Below are 17974 nucleotides of genomic sequence, written 5' to 3' on the forward strand. Positions count from 1 at the left end.
CTTGAACTTGCATATGAGCAGTTGATAGACTGTTCCACAATCAGCTCCTGGCCTTGTTTTGGCTAAAATAGTGCCTTTCCACAGATGTAGTTGATCTGATTCTTATGTATTCCATCTGGTGAAGTCCACTTGTATAACCACTGTTTATGTTGTTGAAAAAAGGTATTTGCAATGAATAAGTCAGTGGTCTTGCAAAATTTTATCATGCAATCTCCAGCATCATTTCTATCACCAAGGGCATATTTTCTAACTACTGGTGATTCTTCTTTGTTTCCAACTTTTGCATTCCAGTCACCTAATAATCAACCCATCATGATTGCATGTTTGGTCAGTTTCAGACTGCAGAAGATGGTAAAAATATTCAATTTCCTTGTCTTTGACTTTGGTGGTTGGTGAGTAAATTTGAATAATGATAGTATTAAATGGTCTTCCTTGTAGGCATATGGATATTATTCTATCACTGACAGTGTTGTACTTCAGGATAGATCTTGAAACATTCTTTGTGACAATGAATGCCATGCCATTCCTCTTCAATTTGTCATCATATGGTTGTCTATTTCAAAATGGCCAAATCCAGGCCATTTCAGCTCACTAATGCCCAGGATATCGATCTTTATGCATTCCATTTCATTTTCAACAACTTCCAATTTTCCTAGATTCATAGTTTGTAGGGAGCTCTGGTGGTGTAGTGCTGAAGGCATTTGACTACTAACCAGAAGGCTGGTGGTTTAAACCCACCAGCCACTCCTCAGAAGGAAGATTGGGCAATGTACTTCCATAGTGATACCTCCTTGGAAACCGAAGGAGGGGTTGCTATGAGTTGGATCTGACTCAACAGCAGTGAGTTTGGTTTTTTTGTTTTTTGTAGTTGGTACATTCCATGTTCTGATTATTAATGGATGTTTGAAGCTGTTTCTTCTCATTTTGAGTTGTGCCACATCAGCAAATGGAGATCACAAAAGCTTCATTCCATCCATGTCATTAAAGTCGACTGTACTTTGAGGAGGCTGCTCTTCCTCAGTCGAATTTTGAGTGCCTTCTGACCTGAGAGGCACATCCTCAGGAATTATATTGGACAAAGTGTCATAAAGTTTTCCAGTAATATATCAGACACTGTTTCACTGCTATTCATAAGGTTTTCACTGGCCAATTCTTTGAGAAATGGATGGCCCCTTACTTCTTCCAAGTCTGTCTTATTCTGGAAGCTCTGCTGAAACCTGTCCACCATGGGTTACCCTGCTGGTGTTTCAAATATCAGTGCCACAGCCTCTAACCTTACAGCAACACACAAGCCACCACAATATGACAAACTGATAGATGAGATTCTGTCTATGCATAGACAGGTTCTATATATAGGATCATATTGTCTACAAATAGTGATAGTTTTACTTCTTCCTCACAAATTTGGAAACCTTTTATTTCCCTTTCTTGCCTTATTAGGTGCTCTGGTGGTGTAGTGCCTATGGCCTTTGATTGCTAACCAGAAGGCTGGTGGTTCAAGCCCACCAGCCATTCCTCAGAAGGAAGATTGAGCAACTTAATTCCATAGAGATACCACCTCAGAAATCCAAGGAGGGGTTGCTATGAGTCGAACTGACTTGATGGAAGTGTGTTTGGGATTTTTTTGGTTTTCTTGCCTTATTGCCCTGGCAAGGACTGCCACTACATTGTTGAACAGGAATGGTGATAGAGTGCATCCCTCTCTGGTTCCTGTTCACAAGGGTAATGCTTTCAGTCTCCATTGAGGAGAATGTTGGATGTTTGTGCTCTATGTAATCCTTTTATTACACTGAGGAATTTCCCTTCATTCCAGTTTTGCTGAAAGTTTTTATAAGGAATGATTGTTGGATTTTATCAAATGCTTTTTCTGCATCAATTGATATGATTATATGGTTCTTTTATTTTATATACATGATTGATTATGGGTTTTTTTTTTTTTTTTTTAATGTTGAACCATCCTTGCATAACTGGTATGAATCCCACTTGGTCATGATATATTATTTTTTTTGATATATTGTTGGAGTTCATTGACTAGGATTTTATTGAAGATTTTTACATCTATATTCAGGAAGGATATTGGTCTGTAGTTTTCCTTTCTCAGTGTGTCTTTGCCTGGTTTTGGTATCAAGGTTAGACTTGCTTCATAAAATGAGTTTAGGAGTATTCCATCCTTTTTTGTGTAATGGAATAGTTTGAGTAGGATTGGTGTCAGCTCTTCTCTGAATGTTTGGTAGAATGAGCCAGTGAAGCCATTTGGGCCAGGACTTGTTGGTAGTTTTATTTATTTATTTATTTATTTATTTAAAAAATATTCTTATGACATGTTCAGTTTCTTCTTTTTTGGATCTATTTTCTAATTAACAATGAAATGCAACAATTGCTATTGAGTCAGATCTGATTCATAGCAACCCCTCCTTGGGTTTCCAACATGGTATCACTATGGAAGTAGATTGCCCAACTTTCCTTCCAAGGAGTGGCTGGTGGGTTTAAACCTCCAGCCTTCTGGTTACCAGTCAAATGCCTTAGGCACTACGCCACCAGAGCTCCTATTTTCTACTTAGTGTGTGTTAACATAGGTAAGTAGTGTGTTTCTAGAAATATTACATTTTCTAGGTTTCAAATTTGTTGGAGTACAGTTCTTCATATATTCTCATATTATCCTTTTTATTTTGGTTATTTTTGTTATGTTGCCTGTTTCATTTCTTTCTTCATGTTATTTGCATCTTCTTATTTTCCTTTCTTTTTTTTTTAGGACAAGGCTCCAGAGAGGCAGGCACACAGCTCAGGGAGGCTTTATTTTAAGGCCAGGCCCCAGAGATGTGGGTGCAGAGTGGTTAAGAACAACTAAGGGAGATTAACTTGTCTGTCAGTTTGTTGTCTTATGATGGCTTGCACAATGCTGTGAGGCTGGAGACTATGCCACCAGTATTACAAAATGCCAGCAGGGTTACCTATGGTGGGCAGTTTTCAGTGGAGCTTCTGGACTAAGACAGCCTTGGAAGAAGGGAGAGGCCATCCACTTTTCATACAATTGGCCAGTGAAAACCTTATGAGTAGCAGTGAAAAAATGTCTGATATATTACTGGAAAACTTTATGAATAACTCTGAAACATTGTCTGATACAGTGCCAGAACCTGAGCCCATCATGGCAGTAGGCATTCAAAATATGACTGGGGAAGAGCTGACTCCTCAGAGTAGAGATGACCTTAATGATATGGATGCAGGATAGCTTTCAGGACCTCCATTGATTGCTGTGGCATGACTCAAAATGAGTAGAAACAGATGCAAGCATCCATTAATAATTGGAACATGGAATGTACGTAGTATGAATCTAGGAAAATTGGAAGTTGCCAAAAATGAAATGGAACATATAAAGATCAATATCTTAGGCATTAGTGAGCTGAAATGGACTGGTTTTGGCCATTTTGGATCAGACAACCACATGATGTACTATGCTGGGAATAACAAATTGAAGAGGAATGGTGTGACATTCATCATCACAAGAACTGTTTCAAGATCTGTTCTGAAGTACAATGCTGTCAGTGATAGGATAATATCCATACACCTACAAGGAAGACCAGTTATTACTACTATTATTCAAACCTATGCACTAACCTCTAAGGCCAAAGATGAGGATATTGAAGATTTCTACCAACTTTTGCACAATGCAACTGCTGTCTAATCAGATCTGACTCCTAGAGACCCCTCCTTGGGTTTCTGAGGCGGTAACACTATGGAAATAGATTGCCCAACCTTCCTTCCAAGGAGTGGCTGGTGGGTTTGGACCACCAGCCTTCTGGTTAGTAGTTAAATTCCTTAGGCACTACACCACCAGAGCTGTCTGAAATTGACCAAACATGCAATCAAGATGTGTTGATTGTCATTGGTGACTGGAATGCAAAAGTTGGAAACAAAGGAGTGTTATCGGTAGTTGGAAAATATGGCTTTGGTGATAGAAATAACACTGGAGATTGCATGATAGAATTTTGCAAGAGCAAAGACTTATTCATTGCAAATACCCTTTGTCAACAACATAAACGATGGCTATACAAGTGAACTTCACCAGATGGAATACACAGGAATCAGATTGACTGAATCTGTGGCAAGAGGCAAAGGAGAAGTTCAATATCTTCAGCCAAAACAAGGCCAGGAAATGATTGACCATCAACTTCTCATATGCACATTCAAGTTGAAGTTGAAGACAATTTAAAAAAGTCCATGAGAGCCAAAATATGACCTTGATTATATCCATCCTGAATTTAGAGACCATCTAAAGAATAGATTCAATGCGTTGGCTACCAATGACCAAAGACCAGAGGAATTGTGAGATGACATCAAGAACATCATCCATGAAGAAAGCAAGAGGTCATTAAAAGGACAAAAAAGGAAGAAAAGATCAAAATGGGTATCAGAAGAGACTCTGAAACTTGCCCTTGAATGAACAGTAGCTAAAGCAAATGGACATAACAACAGCAACACAGCAAATGGAAGAAATGACCAGATAAAAGAGCTTAATAGAAGATTCAACGAGCAGCTCAAGTCAATCATTGTAATGAAATGTGCGAAGACCTAGAGTTAGAAAACCAAAGGGAAGAACACACTTACCATTTCTCAAGCTGAAAGAACTGAGGAAAACATTCAAGGCTTGAGTTGCAATATTGAAAGATTCTATGAGCAAAAAACATATGCAGAAAACATCAAAAGAAGATAGAAGGAATACACTGAGTCACTGTACCAAAAAAAATTGGTTGATGTTCAACCATTTCAGGAGATGGCATATGATCAAGAACTAATGGTATTGAAGGAGGAAGTTGAAACTGCACTGAAGAAAGTGGCAAAGAACAAGGCTCCAAGAATTAATGGAATACCCACTGAGATGTTTCAACACACTGATGCCACACTGGAAGCACTCACTTGGCTATACCAAGAGATTTGGAAACAGCTACAGGGCCAACTGACTGGAAGAGATCCATATTTGTACCCATTCCAAAGAAAGGTGATCCCACAGAATGTGGAAATTATTCAACAATATCATATGCAAGTAAAGTCTTACTGAAGATAATTTAAAAATGGTTGCAGCAGTATATTGACAAATAGCTTCCAGAAATGCAAGCTGGATTCAGAAGAGGATGTGGAATGAGGGACATTATTGCTGATATCAGATGGATCTTGGCTGAAAGCAAAGGATATCAGAAAGATGTTTACTTGTTTTATTGACTATGCAAAAGCATTTGATTGTGTGGATCATAATAAACTATGGATAACATTGAGGATAATGGGGATTCCAGAACACTTGTTTGTACTCATGAGGAACCTATACATAGGCTGTCATTCCAACAGAAGAAGGGGATACTGAGTGATTTAAAATCAGGAAGGGAGTGTGTCAGGGTTGTATCCTTTAACCACACTTATTCAATTTGTATGCTGAGCAAATAATCTAAGAAGCTGGATTATATGAAGAAAAATGTGGCATCAGGATTGGAGGAAGACTCATTAACAAGCTCCAATATGCAGATGACACAACTTTGCTTGCTGAAAGTGAGGATGGTTTGAAGCACTTACTGATGAAGATTAAAGACTATAGTCTGCAGTATGGATTACAAGTCAACATAAAGAAAACAAAGATCCTCACAACTGGACCAATAAGCAGCATGATGATAAATGGAGAAAATATTGAAGTTGTCGAAGATGTCATGTTACTTTGTTCTACAATCAACACCAATGGAAGCAGCAGTCAAGATATCAGACAATGTACAGCACTGGGCAAATTGGCTGCAAAAGACCTCTTTCAAGTGCTGAACAGCAAAGATGTCTCCATGAAGTCTAAGGTGCACCTGACACAAGCTGTGGTATTTTCAGTCACCTCATATGTATCTGAGAGCTGGACAATGAATAAGGAAGACTGAAGAAGAGTCAATGCTTTTGAGTTGTGGTGTTGATGAAGAATGCTGAAAATACCATGGACTGCTAAAAGAACTAACAAATCTGTCCTTGAAGAAGTGCATCCAGAATGCTCCTTAGAAGCAAGAATGGCCAGACTTTGTGTCACCTACTTTGGTCATGTTATCAGAAAGAACAATTCTCTGGAGAAAGATATCATGTTTGCTAAAGTGGAAGGGTCAATGAAAAAGGGGAAGGACCTCAATGAGATGGATTGACACAGTGGCTGCAACAGTGGGCTCAGGTATACCAAGGATCATGAGGCTGGCATGGGACCCGGCAGTGTTTCGTTCTGCTGTGCATAGGGTCACTATGAGTTGGTGACAACTTGATGGCACCTAACAACAACAATAAACATTTTTCTTTGTTAAATTTGCCCGTGGTTTGTCAATTTTGTCAATATTTTCAAAGAACCAATTTCTAGTCTTGTTTATTCTTTCTGGTGACTATAAGCTTTTTTTTTTAGAGGTGTTTTTCTAATTGTTGGAGATTTGGGGTTAAGGTGTTAGCTTTGTCACTTTCTCATCTTTATTGATGTGTGTATTTATGGCTATAAATTGTCTTCGAGGACTGCTATAGCCCTATACCTTAGATTTTGGTGAGTTGTGTTTTCATTCTCATTTGATTTCAAGGAATTTTTAAAATTTCATTTTTTTTGTTTCTTCTATTACCCAGTAGTTTTTATGGAGTGTGTTATTCAGTTCTTGTTTTTGTTCTTTTTCTGTTGATCTTCTACCATTGTTGGTTCTCTGTCTGAAGTAATCCCTTAAGCATCTCTTATAAGGTTGGTATAGTTTTGACAAATTCACTTAATTTTTGTTTATCTGGAAATGTTCTAATTTCACAATCATATTTGAAGGACAGTTTTTCTGGGTATATAATTCTTGGTTGGAAATTTTTTTCTTTCAATGTTTTACATATGTCAACCCATAGCCTTCTCAACTGTACTGTTTTGGCTGAGAAATCAGAAATTAGTTTTATTGTTTGGCTTTTATAGGTAACTTTCAGTTTTCCCATGCTGCTTTCAGAATTTGTTCTTTGGCTTTGACTTTGGTACATTTGATTATGATATGTCTTGATGATTTTCTTTTGGGGGATATCCTATTTGGGGCTTGTTGAACTTCTTTAATGGATATATTCTCACCTTTCATCATATTAGGGAAGATCTCTTCCAACAAATCTTCAAAATTCTCTCTGTGGTTTTATTTATCTCTTTCTTTTCTGAAATTCTGATCACACATGTGTCATTCCTATTGATGGTGTTCTGCATAAATTTTAGACTCTCTCCATCTTGTTTTGATCTTTTTTTCTGATTGATCACTTAATAAAGTAGTATTCAGAGATTTTTCTTCAATTTAACTATTCTGTCTTCCACTGATTTACTTCTAACCCTTTGCCTTTTCAGTATGTTATCTATTTCCGAAATGTTAGTATTAATCTTCCAGATTTCTGTTTGCTGTTTTTGTGTGGTTTCTAATTTTTCATTTATTTTGTCAGTGTGCTCTTGTATTGTTTTCCTACATTGTTGTAGATTTTTTTCTGTATTTTCCTTAATTTTGAGGGCAGTTTCCTTGACTTGGTGGTGTTTTTCTTGATCTGTCTCTCTTTCCATTGAAGGTACCTAAATACAATTTTTAAAAAGTCCTTATCAAGTAGTTCCAATGCTACTTCTTCCTCAGGAGATTTTCCTGGCTCTGTGTTCTTTTCCTTTGTTTGTACTACTATATCTTTCTTCTTAATGTGAAGTAAGATTATCAGTTGTCTCCAAGACATTATGATGTTGTTTTATTTATATTTAATTGGTTATTATATATTGGTGTGATTTACTCAGGTTCTTTTTTTCTTTCCTTTTTTTAGATATATCTGAGTGAATAGGGCTTGTGTTCTAACCTGTTCACTAGATTGGAGGGAGTTAGGCACTCACCACCTGTCTCCTCATGGGTGTGACCGAGGATGAGAATGTGTGAACAGGGCTCTTAGCTCTTTGTGTAGATCAGTTGAGGATGAGTTGGGCTGGTAGGGGCCACCATCTTTAATTGATTAGTTGGTGCATAAGCAGATGGCAGCCTTTACCCAGTGAGTGGGGCTGCAGGAGTTGCCAATGTGGTTGGGTCATGTTGGCACAGTTGGTATCTCTCACTTGGTGAACAAAAAAAAGAAAAGAAAAGAAAAACACAACAACACCAAAAACATAAAAACAAGGGAACAAAAAACACAAACAGCATAAATAAATAGCAATGATCACAAAGAGAAGAAAAAAGCAATGAATGAAAAGAAATATTTTTAAAACAGGGAAAAAAGAGAAAAGAAAGGCAAGGATAAAAAAAAAAACAATATTTGGGGATGGAGAAAATAAGAGAGCAAAAGAAAAAATGAAAAAAAAAAGAAAATGAAGAACTAAGAATGAGAAGAATGAAAAGAGGAAAAGAAGAAAAATGAAGGGAACCGATAAAAGGAAACAAACAAACAAACAAAAAGAACCAGGGATGGGAAAGACATAAAATAAACAGAAAGGGGAGGGGGAGGAAAAGAATAATTTAAAAGGAAACTGGGGGTCAGAGTTCCTGATCTGTGTTTCTGTTGGACAAGCAGGTGGCAGAGGGCAAAGCCAGATACTAGTTCCTGTTTAACCAGAAGACAACTACAGGCAAAGCACCTGATCTCAGACAAGTTCTGCCAATCCTGAAGATGTCTGGGGGCAGAGCATCTGGACCTGGAAAAAGTTCCTGCTGGTTTGAACATCAGTGAGAACAAGATGCCTGGTTCTAGAAGGAATTCCTGCAAGCTCAAAAAGCCACTGGGGACAGGGCATCTGGTCTCAGAAAAAGTTCCTGCTGTTGCAAAAGGCAGATGGGCTTAGGGCCCCTACTTCCAGGAAAAGTTCCTACCATCCCAAAATAGGGCTTGCAGTAGGGCACTTGGTACCAACAAAAGTTCCTGCCAGATCAAAATGCTGCTGGGAGCAGGGCAGCTGATCTCAGAACTAGTTCCTCTCTACCCAGAAGGTAACTGGAGGCAGGGTACTTGGTCTCAGACAAGTTCCTGTTCGTCCAGAAGATGTCTGGGAGTAGGGCTTCTAGACCTAGAAAAAGTTCCTACTTACTGGTCCAAAAGGTGACTGTGAGCAAGACACCTCGTACAGAAGAAGTTACAGCCAGCTCAAAAAGCACCTGTTGGCAGGGTGTCTAATCCCAGACAAAATTCCTGTTGTCTCAAAAGTTAACTGAGTGCAGGGTCCCTTTCCCAGAAAAAAGTTCCTGCCATTCTAAAAGCTGGCTGGATGTAAGGTACCTGATCTCAAAAAAAGTTCCTTCTGGCCCACAAGGTGGGTAGGAAAAGGGCACCTAGTCCTGGAACCAGTTCTTTCCTGCCTAGAGGGCAGCTATTTGCAGGGTGCCCACTCCAAGATGGAATTCCTGCTGGTCCAGAAGATGGATGGGGTAGGGGATGGTCACACCTCCATTCACCAGGAGGGTATAGAGTACATGGGGAATATCACAGCTTTCTGGCCATCAGCCACCAGTGCTTTGCCTGTGCAGTCCCCAGAACCAAAAAAACAAATTCACTGCCATTGAGTCAGATCCCACCCATAGTGACTTGTCCTTGGGTTTCCAAGGTGGTATCACTATAGAAGTAGATTGCCCAACCTTCCTTCCAAGAAGTAGCTAGTGGGGTTGAACCACTAGCCTTCTGGTTAGCAGTCAAATGCCTTCAGCACTATGGCACCAGAGCTCCCAGTCCTCAGAAATGGAACCAATTATCAGGTTGCTACCTGAATAGGAATACCATTTACAAATATTCAAAATGGTTGCACTGAGAGGCCAGCCAACAGTCCACAGCTCTGTTTGTCTCCTTATTTGCTGTTTTCAATCAGGACCTTTTGCTAGTTGGTATTTATTTAAGCTTCTTATTTCTTTTTTTAAGCTCAGGGTTCCAGAATTATCTTCTGTATCTGTTTCAGTTGGTTTCTTGTTTCTTTGCTGTACAGGGTCTGTTTAGCTTGTCTGCCTATTCTACCATCTTGCCAGTATTCCCCAAGAACTTCAATTTTAGAAGGTTCCAGTCAGTGGCTAAGACACTTGCCTGCTAACCAGACGGCTGGCGGTTCAAACCCACCAGCCACTCCTCGGAAGGAAGGTTGGGCAATCCTACTTCCGTAGTGATACTGCCTCGGAAACCCAAGGACGGGTCGCTATGAGTCGGGGCCGACTCGACGGCACATAACAACAACAACAACAACAGTCATCTAGTTTATCTTCTGTTGTTTGTACATTTTTGGTTATGTTTGATAGTCTCTGCCATAAGTCAGGGACCCTAAATTTGCCCATACTTATTCTTTGATGAACTCTATAGTTTTAGGTTTTACATTTAGTCCTTTGATCCATCTTGAGTTAATTTTTGTATGCAGTGTGAGGTATGAATATTATGAAAATAATTTTAAAACAACAATATCAATAGTTTCAAAGCTGCAATAACTCCAGCAATAAACTACTGAAGTTTAAGATTTGTTTGTGATCCTTTTCTCCTTAGGATATATCTTACAAAGAAGATACAATAAGAATACTAGATTTAAATTATCTTCAAATAATTCTTCTCTGTGTAGTTAAGCCTACTGTTGTTATTAGGTGCCATTGAGTTGGTTCTGACACATAGTAATCCTGTGTACAACAGAATGAAACACTGCCCAGTCCTGTGGCATCCTCAGAATCATTGCTGTGGTTGAGCCAAATGTTGCAGCCACTGTGTCAATCCATCTCATTGAAGGTCTTCCTCTTTTTGGCTGATCTTCTACTTTACCAGACATGCTGTCCCTCTCCAGGAACTGGTCCCTCCTGATTACATATCCACAGTATGTGAGATGAAGTCTTGCCATCCTCACTTCCAAGGAGCATTCTGGTTGTACTCCTCCAAGATGGATTTGTTCATTCTTCTGGCAATATTCTTGCCCAATACCATAATTCAAATGCATCAGTTCTTCTCTTGTCTTTCTTATTCATTGTCTAGCTTTTGCATATATATGAAGTGATTGAAAATACCCTGGCTTGGGTCAGGTATACCTTAGTCTCCAAAGTGACATCTTTCCTCTTTAACACTTTAAAGAGATCTTTTTGCAGCCAATTTGTCCAATGCAATACATCATTTGATTTCTTGACTGCTGCTTTCATGGAAGCATCATGTGGATCCAAGTAAAATGAAATCCTTGACAACTTCAATCTTTTATCCAATTATCTTGATGTTGCTTATTGGCCCAGTTGTGAGGAGTTTTGTTTTCTTTATGTTGAGTTGTAATCTATACAGAAAGCTGTCGTCTTTGATCTTCATCAGTAAGTGCTCAAGTTTTCTTTGCTTTCAGCAAGCAAGGTTGTGTCATCTACATGCTACAGGTTGTTAATGAGTCTTCCTTCAATTTTGATGCCTTGTTCTTCTTTATATAGTCCAGCTTCTTGGATTATTTGCTCAGCATACAGATTGAATAAGTATGGTGATAGAATATAATCTTGATGTACAAGTTTCTGATTTTAAACCATGCAATATCCCCTTGTTCTGTTAAAATGATGGCCTCTTGGTCTATGTATTTACAAGTTCCATGTGAGCACAATTAAATGTTCTGGAACTCCCATTCTTTGCAATATTATCCATAATTATTATGATCCACATGGTAGATATATCAAACAATATCATTAATAACATATGCAAGTTAAATCTTAATGAAGATAATTCAAAAATGGTTGCAGCAGTGTATTGACAAAGAGCTTTCAGAAATGCAAGCTGGATTCAGAAGAGGATGTGGAATGAGAGCTATCATTGCTGATGTAAGATGGATCTTAGCTGAAAGCAAAGAATACCAGAAAGATTTTTACTTACATTTTATTGACTATGCTAAAGCATTAGATTGTGTGGATCATAACAAATTGTGGATAACATTGAGAAGAAAGGGAATTCTACAACACTTACTTGTACTCATGAGGAACCTGTGCATAGACCAGGAGGCTGTCATTCGAACAGAACAAGGGGGTACTGCATGGTTCAAAATCAAGAAGGGAGTGATCCAAGAAGGTTGTATCCTTTCACCATACTTATTCAATTTATATGCTGAGAAAATAATTCAAGAAACTGGACTATAGGAAGAAGAGCATGGCATCAGGATTGGAGGCAGACTCGTTAACAAGCTCTGGTAACCTGATGACACAACTTTGCTTGCTGAAAGTGAGGATGACTTGAAGCACCTACTGATGAAGATTGAAGACTACAGTCTGCAGTATGGATTATACCTCAATATAAAGAAAACACAAATCGTGACAACTGGTCCAATAAACAGCTTCACGGTGGATGAAGAAAAGATTGAAGTTGTCAAGGAATTCATATTACTTGGTTCTACAATCAACACCAATGAAAGCAGCAGTCAAGACATCAGATGATGTATTGCATTGGGCAAATCTCTTTCAAGTGATGGTGAGCAAAGATGTCTCCTTGAAGACCAAGGTGTGCCTAACCCAAGCCATGGTGTTTTCAGTTGCCTCTTATGCATGTGAGAGCTGGGCAATGAATAAGGAAGATAGAAGAAGAGTTGATGGTTTTGAGTTGTGGTGCTGGCGAATAATGCTAAGAGTACCATGGTCTGCTAAAAGGACTAACAAATCTGTCCTAGAGGAAGTGCAGCCAGAATCTCCTTGGAAACAAGAATGGCCAGATTTAATCTCACCTAATTTGGTCATGTTGTCAGAAGGAACTATTCCCTGGAGAAGTATATCATGAGGGGAAGACCCTTAACAAGATGGATAGAAACAGTGGGTGCAGCGATGGGCTCAGGTATAGCAAGGATTGTGAGGCTAGTACAGGACCAGTCAGTTTTTCATAGAGTTGTGCATAGAGTTGCTATGAGTCAGAGACGACGGCACCTAACAACACCACCGCCACAGTAAAATGCTTTTTTACAGTTAATAAAACACAGGTAACATCTTTCTGGTATTCTTTGCTTTCAGCCAAGATCCATCTGATATCAGCAGTCATGTCCCTCTTTCTACATCCTCTTCTGAATCCAGCTTGAATTTCTTGCAGTTCCCTATTGGTGTACTGCTGCAACCATTTTTGAGTTATCTTCAGCAAAATTTTACTTTTTATTAGTGAGATTGCTTGATAATTTCCACATTCTATTGGATCACCTCTTCTTTTGGTCATCACGGCATAGACAAATGACCAGTGTTGCATCCATTTGTTGAAACATCTAAATCGGTATTACCTCAGTTCCTGATGTCTTGTTTTTCACCAATGCTTCCCATGCAGCTTGTACTTTTTCTTTCAGTACTACAGATTATTGATCATACACTACTTCCTGAAATGGTTGAACATTGACAATTATTCTGAATACAGTGACTCTGTGTATTCCTTCCATCTTCTTTTGATGCTTCCTACATTTTTTAATATTTTGCCCATAAAATCCTTCAATATTGCAACTCAAAGCTTGAATTTTTTCTTTAGTTCTTTCAGCTTGAGAAATGCCAAGAATGTTCTTGCCTATTTGTTTTCTAACTCCAAATCGGAAAACCAAACTCACTGCCATCAAGTCGTTTCCAACTCATAATGACCCCCATTGTGTTTCCAAGGCAGTAAATCTTTACAAAAGTAAATTGCCTCATCTTTCTCCCATGGAGTAGCTGGTGGGTTTGAACCACCAACCTTCTGGTTAGCAGTAAAATGCCATAGGCATTGTGCTACCAGAGCTCCTGTTTCTAACTATGTTGTTGTTATGTGCCGTGGAGTTGGACCCATCTCATAGTGACCCCTCGTTGGGTTTCTGAGGCGGTATAACTACGGAAGTAGATTGCCCAACCTTCTTTCTGGTTTCTAACTATAGGTCTTTGCATATTATGTTATATACTTTACCTTGTCTTCTCAAGCCATCCTTTGAAATCTTCTGTTCATGTCTTTTTAAGCTTAGATTCAACTGTTTACATTTGCTTTCAGTTACTAGGGATTTTTTTAAAAATTAAATTAGTTTTGCTGTTGTTGTTGTTATTTGCCATCGAGTCAGCCCTGACTCATAGCGACCCCTCCTTGGGTTTCCGAGGCAGTATCACTATGGAAGTAGGAATGCCCAACCTTCCTTCCGAGGAGTGGCTGGTGGGTTTGAACCGCCAGCCTTCTGGTTAGCAGTCAAGTGCCTTAGGCACTATGCTACCAGAGCTCCTAAATTAGTTTTAAAATGATGTAAAATATTTGCATGATTTCAAAGTCAAAATCATAATACAAAATATGTTCAGAGAGATAGCTTCTATATCTGTCTCCTTCCTGCTTCATTATCTCCTCATATATCTAGGCATCTTTATTAGATATTTTCTGTCTTTGCATTCATTCTTTTAGAAAATAAAAGCAAAATGTACATATATGTGTGTATTTATGAATACTTCATTTAAAATGGAACTCCTTATAACACTTACATTGGAATAGTGCTTTTAGTTCTCAAAGTACTCATATATCCTTTCTTGAATTTTTTATGACAGACCTGTGTAGTTGGCAGAAGAGGAAATATTATTCCCATTTTATATAAGAAGGACTGAAGGTCCAGATAAGTTTTATTTAAATTTACCAGGTTTGTAATTGGTGCATTTGGAACTAGTGCCCAGATAGTATGGCATGATAGTTAGGAGAATGAGTTCTGGAGTTGGATTGCCTGATCTTATTCTACAGCTTACTAGTTATAGATGACTTTGAGCAAGTTACTTAACCTTTTTAAGGCTCTGTTCCTTCATCTAGCAGCTATGGTGGTGTAATGCCTAAGACATTTGACTGCTAACCAGAAGGCTGGCAGTTCAAACCCGCCAGCCACTCCCTGGAAGGAAGGTTGGGCAATTTACTTCCGTAGTGATACTGCCTTAGAAACCCAAGGAGGAGTCGCTATGAGTCAGATCCGACTCGACGGGATCCGACTAGACAGGATCCGACTCGACGGCAGTGAGTGTGGTTTTGGTTTTGGTTCCCTCATCTATAAAGTGGAGATATTTATAGTATCTAGAAATAATTGACATAACATATAAACTCCTTAGCCCAATGCCTAGAGAGCATAAACTAACTAACTAAATAAACCCAACAAAAAGCCACTGCCATTGAGTCGATTCTGACTCATAGCAACCCCCATTGAGTTTCCAAGGCTGTAAATCTTTATGGAAATAGATTGACTGCCTTGTCTTCCTTTTGCAGAGCAGCTGATGGGTTTGAACCACTGACTTTCTGGTTAGCAGCCAAATGTCTTACCCACTACACCACGAGAGCTTCTTCTAGAAAATATAACCCAAACACCAAACCCACTGCCATTGAGTCAATTCCGACTCATAGCAATTCCCATTGGGTTTCCAAGGCAGTAAATCTTTATGGAAGTAGCTTACCCAGTCTTGCCTCCATGGAGTGGCTGGTAGGTTTGTACCACCAATCTTTTGGTTAGCAGTCTGATGCCGCAGGCACTGTACTACCAGAGCTCCTTTCTAGAAAGCATAAAAAAACAAAAACACAACCACTGCCATGGAGTCAGATTTGACTTATAGCAACCCCTCCTTGGGTTTCTGAAGAAGTATCACTACAGCAGTAGATTGCCCAACCTTCTTTCTGAGGAGTGGCTGGTGGGTTTGAACCACCAGCCTTCTGGTTAGCAGTCAAATGCATTAGGTCCCACGCCACCAGAGCTCCTTCTAGAAATAATAATAAATTATTTAATTTAATTAAATAAATGATAATTACATGTTGGCTAATACTATTATTGTTATAGTTCTAATTTATGCTATTCCCACTATACCATATTGCTTCTACAGTTATTCATTTTCATCTACATAACCTTCTATGATCACCCTTGTTTTAACTGATCCTTTTGTTCTCTGGACATAATACTAACTTGTCTTTGCAACACCCATATGACCCTATGATCCTGGCACTATAGATTTTAGCACAGGTCTAGTATATTCTTATAATTCAAGTCTTTTTTTTTTTTTTAATTCTTCACTAAGTCTTGCACAGTATATTGAATGCATTGAGTCCTGAAAAATTAGTTTCTGAGGGAATCCTAGTTGACGTATGGATGAGTTAGATTTAAGCATTCTCCTTGAAAGATCTGTGGAATTCAATGGATAGGGAGACACAGTGGTCAGGTGGGGGGTGTTATGTCAGCAAAGTCACAGGAGCTGGAAGCACAATGTATTCAGGACACATAAATTAAATGAAAAATGCCTGAATTTGGAAAGGATAGTAATGGTTGTACAACATGATTGATACCAATTAACTGTATACATGAAAAATGTATATATGGCATATGCTATGTTATCTATAGGATCCCTGATTAAGTGCTTGGCAGCCAACCAAAAGGTCTGCAGTTCAAACCCACCAGCCACTCCAGGAGAGAAAGATGTAGCAGTCTGCTTCCATAAAGATACAGACTTGGAAACCCTAAGGGGCAGTTCTCTGTCCTATAGGGTCATTTTGAATCAGAATCAACTCAATGGCAATGGATTTCTGAGTTTGTAAGACAGCAAAATTATCTTTAATTCTTCAAATTCCTGCCATTTAAAATAAAATTGGTAAATGATCCTTAACACTAGTCTGATATCAATCAGTTTTAATCTTTCTGATGCTAAGAGTGTTTTTAACGTACTTTATCATTGAATACCAATTAAAAAATTAAGTTGTCATCTCTGTTCGAGCATCCCCCTACCCCAATATTTAGGAGCTCTTGATTTCAACTCATTTATGCATTTTACTCCATGAGCTTCTTTTCAAATGCCAGCAAGAACAATTACTGCATTTATCCTCAGTGCCGATTCTTAGCATATTAGAACACTTGCCTGCATTTCCAAAACCTGTGAGGTATCATTAGAGAAAGGTCAAGATTATCAATTTCTCTTTATCAAGGCTGTCAAATGGTAAGAAGCCAGAGGCTGCTAATAGATAAGAGTGCCCTTGAGTGTTTCAGTCACAAGCTTACTTTGCCACGTTAGTTTGGGTGGGGAGTGGGAAAATACATGAAGTGGTTACAGAAACGATCTTGGGAACTTTCCAGGCTTCAAAGGGGATGCAGTTAACTTGCTCAGTTAGTCTGTATGCAAGGTATGTGGGCAAGGTATAATCTAATTTCTTTTTTATTTCTTTCTGCTGCAGCACATGCCCTTATAGTCGACCTCCCTTTGGCTATGGGAATTTTCCAAGTTCAATGCCAGAATGCCTTGGTTATTATGAAGACAGGTACCAAAAACATGAGGCTATGTTTTCAGCTTTAAATAGAGACTATCCCTTTAGAGACTACCCAGACGAACGCACACACAGCGAAGACTCTCGGAGTTGTGAGAGCATGGATGGGACCACTTACTATAACAGTCATAGCCACAGTGGGGAAGAATACTTAAATCCCATGCCTTCACTAGACATTGGAGCCTTGGAGAATGTCTTCACAGCCCCGACATCAACTCCCTCTAGCATCCAGCAAGTCAATGTCACTGACAGTGATGAGGAAGAAGAAGAAAAAGTGCTCAGGAATTTATAATTTTTAAAAAATATGCACAGAAAATAAACATTTCTTAAAAGATATTGTGAGTCAGTTGGTGTGAGAAAAAAAGCCTAAAATGCTTTGCTAAGAGTTTTCAGCCATGATTTCAAGAGTCAAAACCAAATGCAAGTTTCATCTTCATTAAGTTTTTATTAGTGAATCTGGAATCCTAATATTCATCATAGGAATATTTAAGATATGAAGTAGTTTATTTTTTATGGCTGAAATATGCATCAACATGTATTATCATTACTCTATTTTGTAATGTGGAAAATACCAAATCCTCACAATTGTATGTGAGGGGTAAGGAAATGTATATCTGGCATGACAAGTGTGATTTGTATTTTATCTCAGGATACATTTATTATTTTTTTTCTTATATAATTTCTGTTTCATGTTAATGTAATATTTATGGATATTGTCAGTTTTTATGTAAAATTTTGAAAATATTTTTATAACTTTTAGTAGTGAACTGGGACTCAGTTACTAAATTTAATTCATACTAGTAAC

The 17974-nt window shown here is 38.5% G+C and overlaps 1 protein-coding gene across 1 annotated transcript in view; it reads left to right on the plus strand.

The window, feature by feature from the left end:
- Positions 1 to 17461, plus strand: part of SOX30 (SRY-box transcription factor 30) — a 78245-nt gene extending 60784 nt beyond the window's left edge. Inside the window, exon 5 of the mRNA XM_007949930.2 lies at positions 17080 to 17461. Coding sequence (XP_007948121.1) covers positions 17080 to 17461 — 382 coding nt within the window. The remainder of the gene's footprint in view (positions 1 to 17079) is intronic.
- The last annotated feature ends 513 nt before the right edge of the window (positions 17462 to 17974 follow it).

The sequence above is a fragment of the Orycteropus afer genome, unplaced genomic scaffold (assembly GCF_000298275.1).
Source record: "Orycteropus afer afer isolate SDZICR_OR568_19922 unplaced genomic scaffold, OryAfe1.0 scaffold00257, whole genome shotgun sequence".
NCBI classification, from domain to species: domain Eukaryota; kingdom Metazoa; phylum Chordata; class Mammalia; order Tubulidentata; family Orycteropodidae; genus Orycteropus; species Orycteropus afer.